Source organism: Diadema antillarum, unplaced genomic scaffold (genome assembly GCF_040938485.1).
Source record: "Diadema antillarum isolate AM-2024a unplaced genomic scaffold, OU_Dant_1.0 seq00000263_RagTag, whole genome shotgun sequence".
Taxonomy (NCBI): Eukaryota; Metazoa; Echinodermata; class Echinoidea; order Diadematoida; family Diadematidae; genus Diadema; species Diadema antillarum.
In genome coordinates, this window is record NW_027271301.1 from 724669 (window position 1) to 741503 (window position 16835).

At 37.8% G+C, this 16835-nt stretch overlaps 1 protein-coding gene across 1 annotated transcript; it reads right to left on the minus strand.

Annotated features, from left to right (window-relative positions):
* Nucleotides 1-3078: 3078 nt before the first annotated feature.
* On the minus strand, nt 3079-15359 carry LOC139729761 (beta-2 adrenergic receptor-like). The gene is made up of 6 exons (XM_071640696.1): nt 15274-15359; nt 14608-14817; nt 14417-14450; nt 5828-6014; nt 4100-4879; nt 3079-3122 (listed from the first exon to the last, which is right to left on the minus strand). Exons 1-6 carry the CDS (start codon nt 15357-15359, stop codon nt 3079-3081), a joined length of 1341 nt encoding a protein of 446 aa, XP_071496797.1.
* Between the last annotated feature and the right edge of the window lie 1476 nt (nt 15360-16835).

The following is a 16835-nucleotide window of genomic DNA, read 5'->3' on the forward strand; positions in this document are numbered from 1 at the left end:
CAGTGCCAACTGAGCTGAAATACGTGTTAATTCCCTCGTCTAAGTCGACATAATTTTTCGCTCAAAATCTTAACGCCATTCTCTGAAAAAGAATTGTTTTCCCGCTCCGATTCGCTGCATTTCTACTCGGTAATTCGCTAGTGTACGTCGCGGTAGCGTTCGCGCCATGCGTCCATTGTCTTGTATGCCAGAATAGAAAGGGTATACACTCATTTACACCTGGAGTATTCATGTAGTACCCAAGGCAGTTCACTTTACCCCTTTTCTCCCTCTCGTTTTTCTCAAAACGCAAAAATTTTGTACACTTAACTATGTCCCAGTAGGTATTAATTATCCGAACATGAAATGTTTTTGTAAATCCGAATATTCTGACGTTAATTATTCCGAAGCGGTATTAAAACCTGGGCCCTTTCTAGAAAATTTATTACAATGCAACTAATAATGCGACTCAAAAAAAATGAAATGCAGGTGTATGAAATCACACGCAACTTTTGCATTTAAACGCAAGTGCGTTGCTGAAAAGACTTGCGTCTGATAATCATATGAAACTAGAAAATAAATGTACGAACCTGAAACTCAATTGCGTTTAGACGCAACTCTAAAAACCAAATATAAGTTCGTCAAATCACACTCAACGATGTATTTAAACGCAAGAGCGTTGCAGAGAAGACTTGCGGTTTTGTACAAAACTAGAAACTGCGTTTAAAAACATCTCTATACATCTACGGAAGTGCGTTATTGTTGAAAAGACTTGCATTACTTTTTTTATTTCGTAAGCAAAATTAGAAATTAAACGCAACTCTGAAAATCCAATGCAAGTCCATCAAATCACACGGAAAGCTGAAAGACGTGCGTTTGATAATCATACGAAACTAGAAAATTGTAGGGAACTTTTTTTTTAACTCAATCGCGTTTAAACGCAACTCTAAAAATCAAATGCAAATCCATCAAATCACACGTAACGCTGTATTTAAACGCGAGAGCGGTGCAGAGCAGACTTACGGTTTTTGTACGGAACTATAAGAAACTGCATTTAAACGCAACTCTAAACATATACGGAGTTGTGTTATTGTTTAAAAGACTTGCATTATTTTTCATTTCGTAAGCAAAATAAGAAATCAAACGCAACTCTGAAAATCAAATGCAAGTCCATCAAATCACACGGAACGCTGAAAAGACTTGCGTTTGATAATCATACGAAACTAGAAAATTGTAGGGAACTCAATTGCGTTTAAACGCAACTCTAAAAATCAAATGCAAGTCCGTCAAATCACACATAACCCTGTATAAAAAACGCAAGAGCGTTGCAAAAAAGACTTGCGGTTTTTGTACGAAAGTATGAGAAACTGCGTTTAAACGTATCTCTAAACATCTCCGGAAGTGTGTTATTTAAAAGATTTGCATTATTTTTCATTTCGTAAGCAAAATTAAAAATTAAACGCAATTCTGAAAATCAAATGCAAGTCCATCAAATCACACGGAACGCTGAAAAGACTTGCGTTTGATAATCATACGAAACTAGAAAATTGTATGAAATTTAAACTCAATTGCGTTTAAACGCAACTCTAAAAATCAAATGCAAGTCCGTCAAATCACAAACAACGCTGTATTCAAAAAGCAAAAGCGTTGCAGAAAAGACTTGCGGGTTTTGTCCGAAACTAGAAACTGCGTTTAAACGCATTAAAATTTACGGAAGTGAGTTATGGTTGAAAAGGCTCGCATTATTTTTTTATTTCGTAACGGAACTTCCGCCGTGACCGAACTTAGTCTGCACTTGCAGGGGAAAGACAACGCAACATTCACACGTTTCAAACTGCCGAAACGCATGCTGCTTCACAAAATGTCAATGAAAAAATGACAACGAATTATTGTTAAAGTTCGCTATGCCGAAGGTTTAAATCTCAGCCCAAAGTTGAATTAGTCCGACAATGGAAAGAGGTTTGTTTTTACAAAGGTTATAGTAGTCCGAAAGATGTCGTTTTCAAACAAACTTTTCTTCTTCTTTTTATTTCAGACGGGCCCGCGCCGTACAGAGCGGTAATGTTACGAATCGGAGCGCGAGAACAATTCATTTTCAGAGTATGGCAATACAAATTTTAAACAGAACAAAAAAAAATATGGCGACTTAGGGAAGGAAAATCACACATATTTCAACTCAGTCGGCACTGAAAAATTATCTCGACAAAATCATGCGAAATCACACGCGATATCTTCGCAGCAACGCACTTGAATTTAAATCGCAAAGTTTAATGCAATTTTGGGGAATTTGCGTTTGATATTTCAAATTAAGTTTAAAAAGTAAAGTGTCTAGAAACGGGCCTAGGTTTCCGATCCCGCTCTCTCAAAATCTCTCTAGAGATTTGGAAATTGTGCGTTGTCGTTACTAACCCGCGCGAGATTTATGCATGAACTAAAACATTATTGTTCCTGATGTCAGTAGGCATGTTTTGGCGGCAAAATGAATAAGATTTAGGTAGCGATCCCCATCGTGATCCAAATGTATACTCTGTACAGGGGAAATTAGTTTTCATTTATAAGTCGACAAAATGTCGACTTACGCGTAAGTCGACATTCGCGTAAGTCGACGTGTTTTGCTCAGTCCCGATTATGTCGACTTACGCGAGGTTGACTGTATGTTCAATTATGGAGGGTGGGGGACTGAATGTATGAATGAATAAATGAAGAAGTAAGAAGTGATGATGTTGATAATAATAATAATGATAATAATTTAATGATTACTCATTACTGATACTCATTACTGATACTCTCGACGCATGAGAGCATGTATAATTTAGCACATGCTGTGTACACATGAATAGCCAGCAGTACAAACCTTTAAACCCGGTCCATATCCAATATTACATTAAGATGAACCAAAACTACAGTGTACAATTAAAACAATTATGATTTAAGTAGAGTTTTGAAATGAGAGTATGAAGTTTCCTGATGTAACAATGTAAGCTTATCATGTATCTCTGTAGAGTGGCACCATTAGTTACTGTATATACGTGTGTACACCCTATACATCAGGACAGCTGCTAGCAATAGGTGCGGCACATAACTTGATATCATTAGGGATCAATTTTCTCGGTCTGATGGCATCTCTGCAACCTTTGGTGTCCCTGGAGGTGGCGAGGTAAGAACACAGATCCTTAATATATTTGCCAATGGGCATTCAAAGCAAATTTATACCCTAATCCCTTAGATCTACATGAATATGTTTGGAAAGTATTACTGATTTCCATTGACTTAAAAAAATGATATTTAATTTTAAAAAATGAATGTGTGACCAAGCAATGTATCAAAGAATCAAATACAGGACACCGGAATTTTGAATATAAAGAACATTTTAATATATTCAAATTCAAAACTTTTACCTGGTTCAATGTGATAAATACAAACAGTTCAAAACATAAAAAAGAGGTTCCATACAGGACACTTCTTGTAAGTATCATGAAGAACTTTATCTTGTGAAGTGCTTCTTCACTAGGTGGTCTGCAAAGACTTGAGTGGGGAGTAATGTAAGAACTTAAGATTCATCGAGGAATTTCTGAATGTTCTTTACTACTGTCTTGATTTGACCAGAACCTATTTGAAAAATGTTGGCCATTTGACTCTAAATTTCGTGAGAATGATGAACCCAAATGATTGTTGTTGTTTTTTCTTACCAATATTCATGTAACATATCACAACATTGCTGTAAGTGCTTGAAATTTAGACTATATCGTGATTTGCAGTGGAAGAGAATACACGCTATTGTATTCTTAGTCTTGTTGAAATTTTAGGAAACTTTTTTTTTGTGCTGTGTCTATCTGATCTCACCTGGTTACAATAACTGATGTGAATATTGGAATAGAGAGTAGATGAAAATAGAGTATAACACAAGGAAAAATAGACTTGCAGTGCATTCATTACCCAAGCAAGAAAATCAGATTTTGCAAAGAAATTTGATACATGTAGTTCAAATGTCAGTAGGAGTTTATGTCAGTGCTTATAAGGTTACCTCTGTACTGATGATATCAACTACATGTGTGCAAATGTTTGTGTGGCTCCTTGTGCAGAGGAGACTATAAGTATAATGCAACATTTCTTTCTCTACAGAGACAGGGACAATACTTCTTGAAGAAAACTTTCCGAAATGCAGGATTTGTGATAATGTAGATGAATGGGTTCATTGCACTGTTAAAGTTAGCCAGAAACCCAAATGCAGCATTGAGTTGCCATGGCAACTCTTTTCTTGTGATGGCCATGTAATGCATCCCCACTGCAAAGGGCCCCCAGCAGGCCATAAAGGCTACTAAGACAACAAACACTCTTAGGGCCTTCTTCACTTGCCGCAGAGTCTCCCTGAGGGAGTCCAGTTCTTGAGTCTGCACAGCTGCTGTCTGGAGGTAGATGCTCCGTTGGGCCCTCCAGCTGATGCGGGCAATCTGGGAGGAGGAGAAGAAGATGATGCAGAGGGGGGCGTAAAAGCCACACGCAAGCAGAATGAAAGTGTAGTACAAGTTCTCCTCCGTCGTTACAGCGATTGCACAGCTGTAAAGGTCAGGCCGGAACCCAACAAACTGTGGTATGACTGTGGAAAAGGTGGCTACTGCCCCTCCGTAGAGCCAAGTGAAGAGCAGCAGCCACCTGACCCGCTGCTTGGAGAAGAGCCGCTGATAGTGTAAGGGTCTCGAGATGCAGATGTAGCGGTCCACACTGATAAGGGAAAGGGTGGCAATGGAGACGATTACAGTGGCAATGGAAGAAGCAGCCATACAGAGGCAGAAGAAGCTGTTGCTGTACCACTTTCCCGTCAGCGTGATAGGGACGCAGAATGGCAGGTAGAAAATCCCATTTGAGATGTCAGCAATAGCCAGGTTAATGAGACAGAATCCTATTTGAAGAGGGAATTGTAAGAACAAGAGATTAGAAAGATAATGTAAACATCATCACGACTCATCCCCATATTGTTTGTCAGTTCTTCATGAATTCAAACCCTTCTGATTTATGTAAATGATATTCACTGTCTGTAATTCAAAATCCACCAAACTTATTTTTTCTGTAGCCTCCTAAAAAACAGAGAAAAAAGAATAATAGTGATGCATTTAGGGATTTGTTATATATATCTTTAAAATGTCACTTCTCTGAAATGACCACTGGCCTGCCCTTTTGTGGTAATCCTTTCTGACCAGTAGGAAGATGACCAACTGGTGTGGAGTGAAGTAAAGAGAAACCTTTATACTCAAACTACCATGAATTGCCTCACAGTTTTGTAAGTAATCAATAGTTTACCATGGTGTCAACTGATATGTGTGGGAACCTGGTACTCCCAAAAATGTAGATAATGCCTGCATTTGCAGGCTTAATGGGCTTTGATAGAAAGATTGGAGTTTCTTCTGTCAATGTTTTTTGTTCTGTATAAGAACTGCATGTATCACAGTATTATTCCCCTTGTTTCCAATGTAGTGTGCTCTTGTTTTTTATAGAACTTGAATAGGAAAATGTACATAACAAGGCTGAGCTCAGTAAAATTTCACTTTCGCTGACCCCATTCAGGTACCTCTTTTGCGTAGAACAAGAGTTTGTGAGCTATCAGTGCACACTCTGCTTGTACCTCTTACCAAATAGATATTTTGCATTGTTCAAAGGCACATGCAGTTGAGAGTGAACTGGGAGTCATGTACCGCTTGACTGCTTTCACACAGGCGGATTACCATCTTTTCTGTTCTTTGTCAACCTGCAAAAAGGACCTTGTTTGGGGGCATTGGAGGATCTTGGAGAATTGCGAGAGGAAAGGATCAAGCTGCTGTCCGACAGTTACAATCATGAAGATGCTACTCACCAGTTTGATTGAGGAGTCTGGATGAGGAGACAATAGTTCTGATCGCCAGGCAGTTGGATATGGTAATGACCGCAATGAGAATGCATATCATTGTCATAAAGGGATAGTTTGGTACTATGATGTCAGGTAGCGAGACATGGAGAGAGATGTCTGTTGTGTCATCAGTAGGAAGTTCAGTTACAATGTCCTGACAACCAAAAAACAAGACAAAAATAAAAAATGAAAGCAAATGTTGACCATTTTGTATTTACTTAGATCTTTAAGGACAAAATATTAGATTTATCTGCGACAGAGCCAAAGGCCTACATACTGAGCAATAACCTTTGGTTTTTAAAGGTCAGTTTCATTGACATCCATTCTATTGATAGCCACACAAATGAATTGGTAAGGAGATTGATTTCGTTAAAAAGCTTGACAAACACAACAGCAAGGAGTATGTGACATGAAGATCACAATCAGAGAAATACACATTGTACATTATATTAAACACCTGAGGAAAATGCTCAATCCTCCTGAAACAGGATTTTCTCATGTGTAGGCCACCTTTGCTTCACATAAATGCACACACATGCTTATGATAGAATCATAGATGGGCATTTTCAAGGTAGATGTGTATGGGTACATTTCAGGGATGTCAGAATATTTTCTGTTTCCAGTGTTCATTACCCCAATATAATATGATATCTGAGAACACTTTAATAAAAGATAACTTTGCCCCCCCCCCCCTCCCCCCATGCTTCAAACAAGCATTATATCAAATATAATGCCAAAGTGAAATGAGACTTGCAGATCAAAAAGTATAGAAACATCTTGCATATTGCTTTCAATGTATAAGTAATGTATAATCTCTTCCATAAGCTACAGTAACTTACCTACAGCTCTTCATGAAAGTACAAATTTTGTCTTACTAGTTGCAAAATTCTACCTCACAAAATTTTAACAAAATAGATCAATTTTGAATATTCACATATGTTTTGAATCGACAAAGATAATCCAGCAGCTTTGTTTTTAATTCATATAAGAATTTGAGTTATTATTGGTATGTTATAGTTAGTACTTCATGTAAAGTTCATTCACTTAAGTTACATGTGCTGGTTATTTTGCAAATTAGTCAGTTGTGCTGCTTTAATGTATGCAATTTTTGTGAATCTCTCCGTGGATGGCTTCACAAAACCTTCATGATCTCATCTGGGTTTTTGAAATCTTTTCTTTTTGACAAAAAGGTTTCCTTGGAAAATAGATACAAGTGTAATCCTCCTTTAATTCCCTGTAAACAGCAGCTGTCTGGTCATATGGGAGGGGAGAAAAGTGATATTGTTTCTATCTGCCATTAAGGTAATAGTGGATGCCCAAAGGAGAATAGACATTAAAATCCAGATTGTGACGACAGCAGGAGTTTGTTCAGTTTGAAGTGTCCATCAGTGTGGGGCGTGGGAGGAAGGAGATGGGGGTAAAAGATGAATGAATGGAAGATAATGGAATAAAGCAGATAAGTGGGTTGTGTAAGGGCTGCAAATGTGATTTAATGAGGGGCGTGGATGGTCTTAACTCTCTTACTGGGCTTTGTTCATCAATTGTTGCATGGAGTGCTGCCTTTATGAATGGGTACAAAAGATTGAACCCTATCCCCCTATTCCCATTGTGCCACCATGGCCTTTTCTCTATGGCTATTTAGGGAACAATGCCTCAATACCTGTCAGTGAGTGGGCTTTGTCTGATCTACATTATGTAAAAACAAGGTCAAGTTTAGATGGATCCCTGGATCCTTTTATATGAAAAAGTAAACTCCCTCAGTTTTTTGCATTTGGCATTAGATTTGGCACATGTGGCCGCTACAGTATATAGATGTGCAGACTTGATCTTTTGTTACTGTGGAACAATCTGTTGTCATGGTAACAGCATTTTTCTGATGAAAATCAAATTATGGATTTAGCTCATTCCCTAGCTTATTTTTAATACCGGTAATTCAACTTGAAATTTGGCTCATGTGAGTGCTATATTGTATAAACGTGCAAACTTCATATTTTTTCTGTCATTGTTAAACAATGTGTTGCCATGGTAACAGCATCAAACCTTAACATGAACATCATACAAAAATATTGTTGATTTTGTTACTTCCCCCAGTTTTTTTAGCATTTGACTTGTAATTTGGCAGATGTGCGATCATGTAGATGTGCAGACTTCATGTTTTGTCATTGACATTGTGTTGCCATGGTAACAGCATTCTTAAAATGAAAATCATGCAAATAACCAATGGATTTAGCTAACTCCTTCATTTTCAGCAGTTGACTTGAGATTTGGCACATTTGACCACTATAAGTTTTAGATGTGCAGAAAACATATTTCAGCAATTTTGAGTGATGTATTGCCGTGATAACACCATTTCCCCAAATACTGTATAAGCCGTAGAAAATATTGTGGATTGTCTAACCCCTTCGTTTTTTTGGTGTTTTTTTCAGCGCTTTGACTTGAAATTTGGCACATGTAACCGGTGTAGTACATAGATGTGCAAACTTCATTGTTTGTCATGGAAACAATTACAGCATATTTTGTCTGCAAACAATTCAAATATATTGCAGATTTAGCCAACACAATATTTGAAGATTTGCCTTGAAATTCAGATGAGATCACTTGGATGAAAATATTCTGGATAGTGCTAACTCACCTAGTTTTTGAGCATTTGACATGAGATTTGACACATATGACCATTGTAGTTTTAAGATGTGCAAAACACACCTTTTGTCACTGTTAAACAATTCATTTCCATGGTAACCACTTGTTTTCAGTAGGAAACAAAAAGTTACAGATTGAGCAAACTCCTTCAGTTTTTCAGCGTTTGAGTTGAAATTTAACACATGTGACTGCTATGTAGATGTGTATGCTTCCTCTTTCATCAATGTTGAACAGTGTGTTGTCAGGGTAACATAATTTTTTGAAATGATGACTATACTAATTGTGGAATTTACTAACTCCCTATAGCATTTGAATTGATATTTAGCACATGTGATTAATTCCAAAATGAGCAAAATACACATTTATTTAACCCTAACTGCACTGGGGGGGGGGGGGGGGCCTCGGAGGCCCCCCCCCCCCTCGACATTTCGCACGATTACTCTGCAACACGCAATGCTCTCGGCGCGATGCTCCATGACTTTTTTCTTTTGAATTTCCCGCACATTTTGACGCCAAATTTGTGACGCCCGGGGGTACGGTTCTGAAGTTACATGACTTTTTGTACATGCATGTGAGGCCAAAAATGGCTAAAAAATGTGATTTTGTGTACAAAGTCAATGCAAATTGAGTTTTTTCACATGGTTCATATAAATATGCGTATTTTTACTCTCAATGGCTAAAATTAGTTTGTTTTAGGAGTATTATGCTTCAAAAAGTGTCTGTGACAAATTTTGTTACAAAAAACAACAAAAACAAAAGGTCGAAAAAACAGAGAAATACATAAGAAATTCATGAAACAATAAAATAAATAAGAAATTAATTCTGATACCAAATTTTTTTTCAAGTACATTTGCTAAGAATGCCACAAAGAATAATTATACCAAAAATGAACACTTTTGGAGCTTTATTTACTGATTTAGATGAAAGATTCTGATTTCTCACATAAATTATCATAATTAATCAAAATAAAATAAAAGAAGACTATTTTCTAAAATTTAAAAAAACGATCTTGTAGATTACATCACACACTACCATTGTGCAAAGTTCCGCGGCGATCGCGCGATCCACGGCCGAGATCTTAGGGGGGGGGCCTTTGAGGCCCCCCCCCCCCCCCCCCCCCCCAGTCTTTCGAGCTACCAAAATAGCCCAGTCTTTTTAGGGTTAATGTAGAACAATGCATCAATTGCCATGTCAACATTTTTCAATAAAGAACATAAAAAAAAATGTTTCAAATGAGCTTACTCGGTTTTAGGTGGGGGTATAAATCAAATTCAGTGATAGTTCTAGTTTGAACTAGTATTGCTTTGAAATGATGGATATTATTCATGATTGAAGAATTGTGGGCCATGGGTCAAGGGCAAGGGTCAGAGGTCAAATGAAAGTGCACAAATCCCTGAATACTGTACCTGCTCTCTTAAACAATTTAGCCATCCATCCAAATGAAGCTAGTTAAAGGAAAGTAAACACTCAATGCACTGTGACAAACTTGTCACTTTTTTCTTGCCAATTATATGAAAGTGTCATCTTGCATTGTGAAGAGATGGTGTACTCTAGACGTATTTGGAGGACCATCCACTATAGCAGAGGAATATCAGTTGCCATAATGAAATTTCTAATTGTTTTTTTTTTCTTTTACTGATATGTCATAGGGTTGCCAGACTGTTTATAGAAATTAAATACTTATGAGACACTTACCTGATGAACCATTTTGAGGAAGATCCACAAATGATATATGGCTCTGGTAGTCACAGAATCACAGCAACTCTGCAAGCAAAACTACCCCACATGTGGAAACCATTTGGACTCAACACCTTCCTAAGTAAGTCTCTAGTGATGAATATGAGAGATGTCCAGTAAACTTCTCCTGTCTCCATGCCATGCATTTGGTGGCAGTCTTGGCATGATGGTGACTGAAGTAATAAGGGCATTCACAATTTGTCTTGGGGGCAAAAGGAGGATAGTCATTGGACAATGGTCACTGTGTCACATGGTGAGTGCACTGCCAATCAGCCAGGGAGATGACCTGCTATGGGCAGGTCCTTTCAGGGGGAGGAAGAATCAATGGTGGATTTGTCGGCAAGAGTGAACATGTGTGTGTGTGTGTGTGTGTGTGTGTGTGTGTGTTTGTGTGTGTGTGTGTTTGTGTGTGTTGGTACTGTTATGTAATTTATTCAAGGCAGATAGAGTGGGTGAGTGTTTAAATACAGTTGGACCTCGATTATCCGGCCATGTCGGGACCAGCGCTCATCCGGATAAGCGAATTGGCCAGATATGGGAGACACAATGTTGATGTATGTAGCTGCCGTCCAGGCTGCCGTCCCAGTGCACTGGCAGCTAGGCAGGTAGCTATGCTAGCCTGCGCTAAATTGTAGTCCCTTCTTCACAAAAATAAAGTATATCTTGTAGGTAAATCATGCAAGTTTTGTAGAAATTTTGATTTGGTTTAAAGTCACTGCATTTTTCTCATTTTGGGATGAAAAAAAAGGTACTTCACTGTGTGAATGCATCCAGATAATAGAGATTTCCAGATAAAAGGAGGCCAGTAATCGAGGTCGAACTGTATGTGTGCGTGTGTGTGTGTCTTTGCTGTGTTGAGAGACTGTTTTTTTATGTTCCTCTTTTTTATGATATATTTGTGCATTATGTAACATTTGATATATTAAAAGAAAAAGTAATGTGTGTGGGCCATGAACATTTGTAACTAGTGAGAATAATTAACCTCAGACCAGAAAGTCATAGTCCAATAGTTGGGGAAAACCTGTAGTCAGGTATCCTCAATAGTTGCACCTAGATAGATATAAATTCCTCTTATAACTTTGAGCTTATTACATTCCCATTATCTTATGAAATGCAGATACCCAGGAAACAAAGTAGAGAGCAGAGGTAAGTGGCTTACACTCTGGTCCAGTTTCTCATCCTTTTCTCTGCTTGCTCCTACCACCCAGACACAAATGCAACCACTCTCAAATACATGTACATTGTACATATATATACTACAGGCACACTCCTTAGCTGCTTGGGTATTTCACTTTGATAGACATTATTTTGCAGTTTAAAGAGGTTCTTATTCACATCCATTAGTTGATTAAAGAATAGAAATAAAGAATTGTTTAAATACTTCAGTTTTGTTTTTACATTTGTTTAGGTTCATTAGAGTGTATTATATACACTATACAGATATTGCGTTGTTAGAGTTGTGATATAACACATCATATCCCTGCAGGAGGTTTTTTTTTTCTTAGATTATATTGTCTCAAGGTGGAAAAGCAACTCCTAAGAGACTGTCAATTGTTAGATTACAGTAAGCAATGCAATATAATTATATGGAACTGTATGGTCTGCTGGTAGACACTTCGTCTTATACCAGCTCTGTCTGGTGGCCAGTCAAATTCTTGAATACATTACTTGATGCGATATTGCATCCTCTCTCCAGTAGCCATGTAATTGTACTATAACCAGTCACCAGTCAATGGACGAATTCAGCTCCACATACAGTGTAAGAGCTCATTAACAGTATGGTGAAGTGAAGTTTGCATTATTTCAGAACACCATTCTTGCCAAGAATTATCTTGCCTAATGAGGAATCCACATGGGAGGAGGAGGGGAAGTCCACAAATGCAGCTAGTGTGCATAATTTGCAATAATGACTCCTGATCTACTGTATGTACCCTAGAATTAAAGAAATTACTAAGGCCTTGGGACCTGTTAAATGCCCCCTTTTGGTATAGAGTGACCACTATGCCTTGCAAAAGCATTTATTTTGAATGAAAAGTGTGCCAATTAGTTCCATACCTACTAGCCTTCTTTGTCCCTTATGCAAATTACATATTACTTTGTGGAGAGTATTTAAGGCACAATGCTGCGTAATTATTGTATCCCCCGAACAGAGTTCGGAGGATGCTGTGGATTTGGCCTTGTTGCGACAAGGTAAATTTAACAGGGTCTGCTTGTGTGTGTGATGCTGGCCTTCTTTCTTGACCAATTTTTTTTTTCTTCAAATTTGGTATTTAAATGTATCATAGTCAAATCTATACACCTATCTCTATTGATATACTGTCCTCACTGTTCCACATTTTACAAGGTCAAAGGTCACCCTGATAATGTCAAAATTTGCAAAAATGCTTATTTATGCTATAATTTGATTGTTACTTACTGGATTTTACTCAGACTTGCTAAGGAGATGTATGGGTGGTCATTCTACATGAAGGACACAACAGTTTGTGGTGATGGAGGCCTGATCAGTGTTCTGACTTGGATGCCATGTCACATTTCTTGTATATGCTCTGTAAGCCACATTTTTTTTTTGTCGAATTTTATGCAAACTTGCTATGGAGGTTTGGGGGGATTATTCTAGGTAAGAAAAGTTTCCATTGACAGCGCCCTCATTGTTCCAACGTTTAAGGATGCCATGTCATATTTCTTGTATGTGCTATACTACATTTAACCTCATTTCTCATGGGATTTTATTCAGACTTGCTAATGATTGGTGAACAGATGGTCATTCAAAGTACATGTAGGACACAACAGTTTGTGGTGGTGGTGCCGTTGATGCTCCAAGTTGGATGCCAGTCACATTTCTTGTGCATGCTCTATCAGCCACAATTCTTGTTGGATTTTATTCGAACTTGTTATTGAGGTTTATGGGGAGTCATTCTAGGTAACAAGTTTTCATTGCCAGCGCTCTCATTGTTCAAACTTTTATAGGATGACATGTCATACTCCTTGTACAGCACCATTGGGTCCTGTCAGTGAATACCTTTGTTAAGTACTCGTAGTCCCCAAATGCGAAGATACGCATTCGTTTGCCTCTGAATGACAAAGAATAAGCATATTTCTGTTTATAACATTCTAACGAGTTTCATTTACCACTTCTTCGAATGATTTTAGCAAAGAATACACTTATTTACACTGGACCAAATTATTGGAATTCCCTGAATCATGATTTAAAATATGCTCCATCTATATACTCATTTAAAAGGAGATTAAAGTCTTTGCTCTTACAATCTTATAATGACGACTCGCAGAATCAGATTACTTTATAGGCTTACTTTGTTACTCATACGCAATATCTGCATTGCCGTTCTCTTTATTATTGTAACTATTGCTTAAGCCTTGATTGTAAGATTTTCTTTAACCTATACTTTGCAGTTGAAGGGTTTGTTCTATATTCTTTTTTCTTCTTCTTTTTCTTGTCCTCTTTCTTCCTCAAACCTCCAGGGATCGTTGTCTGCATTGCATATTCCTGTCTATTCTGTTACCTCTTTATCACGCTATAGTCTTGTTTCCTCTTGTGTCGTCTAGTCAGTTTTTTTTTCTTTATCCCTCCTACAAGTAGTCTTGTTGCTGTCCCAGTCCTGTTTCATGTTCATTACTCTGTTTCATGTTGTTTTATGTATAACTGTTTGTCTGTCTGTCTCTTAGTGGGCTGCCAAATTTTTTTGTGACGAACTTTTTGTGCCGATATGTTGTTGTTTTTCAATTCAATTTTTGCATCGGGCTTTTAATACAAGAGAGGCTCACACTCTACAAGCTCTGTCTTTTAAGTGGGTCCCTCCGTTTTTTTTTTTTTTTTTTCACACAGAGCATATGTTGAATTTCACTTTCGTTATTTTAGCAACTATTGCAATGTATCGCTCCTGTTAGTTTTTTCCCTATTATTGTTGTCTTCTCTGTACAATTGTATGCATTGTTTTTGTCACTTAAGAAAGTGAGATTTATGTTTGTATATTGTGGAAAAAACTAATAAACATGAACTTGAACTTGAGCTATTTGAAACAAAGGAAATAACACACAGTAATGTTATCCTCATTACAACTTCAATGCATGACATATTGAACGTATTATCAGCTCTGTGATATAATATGAACACAAAAAAATGTAAATGAACCTCCATGTTGCTTCCGATAGTGTCGATACTTGCTCCTTGAATCTTTTCAGACCAACATTCAATCTGCAATGGGTATGGAGTGAGAACAAAAAACACACTGCATTCCCATTCAATATAATTTTACCAAATATATTTGTGCTCTGTTCAAGCAATCGATACATACGAGATATACTTTACATAGACTTATATAGAAATTACTTATGTGAAAGATAGAACATACTCTGCATATTCGTCCGAAATGGCTGTCACTTTGGCCAAGAGGTTGTCAACCTCAACTAGTGGGGCTTGCCGTATCTCGGTGGAATTATTGACTTCTACATCAAAGTTTAGAGGGACCCATCGAGGTAGTAGATTTCCCTGGATGATGTCTTCTTGCATGACTCTAACGCTGTTCTCATGGACAGTCAGAATACCATGGTCCTGTAACCATCTGCCAATGTAACAATTATAAAAGTACTGTTAGATATTGACTTTATAACAGTACACATACCCGTACATGTATGTATTGGAATGAGTATAATGACAAATACAAGTATATCAACATGTGGCAACCCGAGTCAGATTTGACATGTAATGATTCTATAAACTGTACATGTATGCAGTGCAATCACTCACTTAGTTTCTGTATCTTCCAGTATCCCTAGAACCCTAGGCAATATAAAGTGATTGCATTTATGGTCCTGGATTATGGAAAATGAGTTTTATTTGAATCATTTAACCCCTAAGAGAAACATAACGACCACTGTCGTCAAAATGGATGCTAGCTTTAATAACATCTTTGAGGTATTTTCAGAATGTTATGATAACTGTCAGATGTTTCTTTATAATGCCATATTCCCATTCTGTGATTGTTCTTGTTCTCATTCACTTTGTATGTCTTGCCTACATTTTAGGGCTGCTCTGAATCCACTGAGCTTTCACTGCATGTTCAAGGATAGTCAGGTTGTTGATGAATCCACGCAGGTCCCGCATGATGGTGCTCAGTTGGAAATGGACGGATTCACCTCCCTACTCACCCATGACGCCAAGACCGGCATGCCATCTCCTTAGCCAGGGAACATCGTGCATTTCCATGATGTGCAGTTTTGGCGTGGTACCTTCCCCATGAAAGTCAGCTCTGAAGCATGTGAAGAAGGCTTTGATGTTGTCTTCTGTATGAAGAAAAAAAAAATATGAAAGAAATTCTTAAGAGTACAAGTGATATGAAAACTATGTGGGGGCCAAAAAAATGTCAAGTTTGCTGTTAGCTTTTATTAAACAGGGGACTTGAATTTCAGGTGTAAGACATGATAGATAGTTTCAGAATGTATAACATGAAAAATGTGCACTATTTATTTACTGTATGTTTAAGATTGCACCAAATTATATTCACAAATTTATGATACTTTTCTCACCTAATTCATCAATCTTGTCATCAGGCAGGAAATAACCAGCATTCATGGCACTGTGGCACTTGCCATACAACTTGAAAATGGCATTGTACTTTGCAGCAAGAGCCTGGGATTCCTCATGGAGTGCTGGACACAGGGACCTCACTGTCTCCTCTACTTGGCCAGTCAGGCAGTTGATATTGGTGGGCTTTGGAAACAGAACAATCAAGAAATTGGTATGAGAATACAGTACTAGGACACTAAGCATTCAAAGCTGCATTCAAGCTCTTGCATAAAGAGTGGGAGAACACAGATGTATGTTGCAATGTTATATCTACCTTCAAACATTTGTGGATGTGGTTGCCCACAAAGCTTTTCCCATGGTACGCCTGACGGTGGACCCTCAGATCTTGTAGTACCTAGCTTTTCTGAAAATATTTTTGAAGGTTATGAAAGTGGGGTATGTGAATATTTGATTGACTGCACTTCTCTTGTATATTGCAAGCAGCAAAATAATGGAAGTGAAGCTGTCTGAACTGCCCAAAGTAACCCCGCCTGTCCAATGTTTCCCCCCCCCCCCCCCCCAGTTTACGGCACCATAAAAACCCTTGGATAAACAACCACCATTTTTTTGAGCATCAACAAGTGTACACATACTCCATATGCGCTTGCATTTTATAGTATACACATCATATGGAAGGGCATGATTGTGACAACACATTGACTCAAATACAGAGACAAGTTAAAGGGAAAGATCATTTTTACCCTCCAGTTACTTTGTATTGCATTTTTGCACTTTAATTAGTTACTGTATCTCAATGAAGTGTTTGTGAAAGCAACAATATTTTGGACTAAGTGATGCATTGTATTATCTTTAATTTTCTTTGTGTCTAACTACTTTAACAAATATTTACATTGCATTTCCAATTACTTCTTCCTAATTCTGTGGTAGGCGAGAGGGTTTGAATATGCCCAATGTTCCTCCACTGACTTGAGGTGGAGTTCGAGCTCATCTGACGGTGAGAAGCATCTCAAGTTACACCAGCTTGTGTTCAGGTGAGCGTGCATCCCCTCCCCT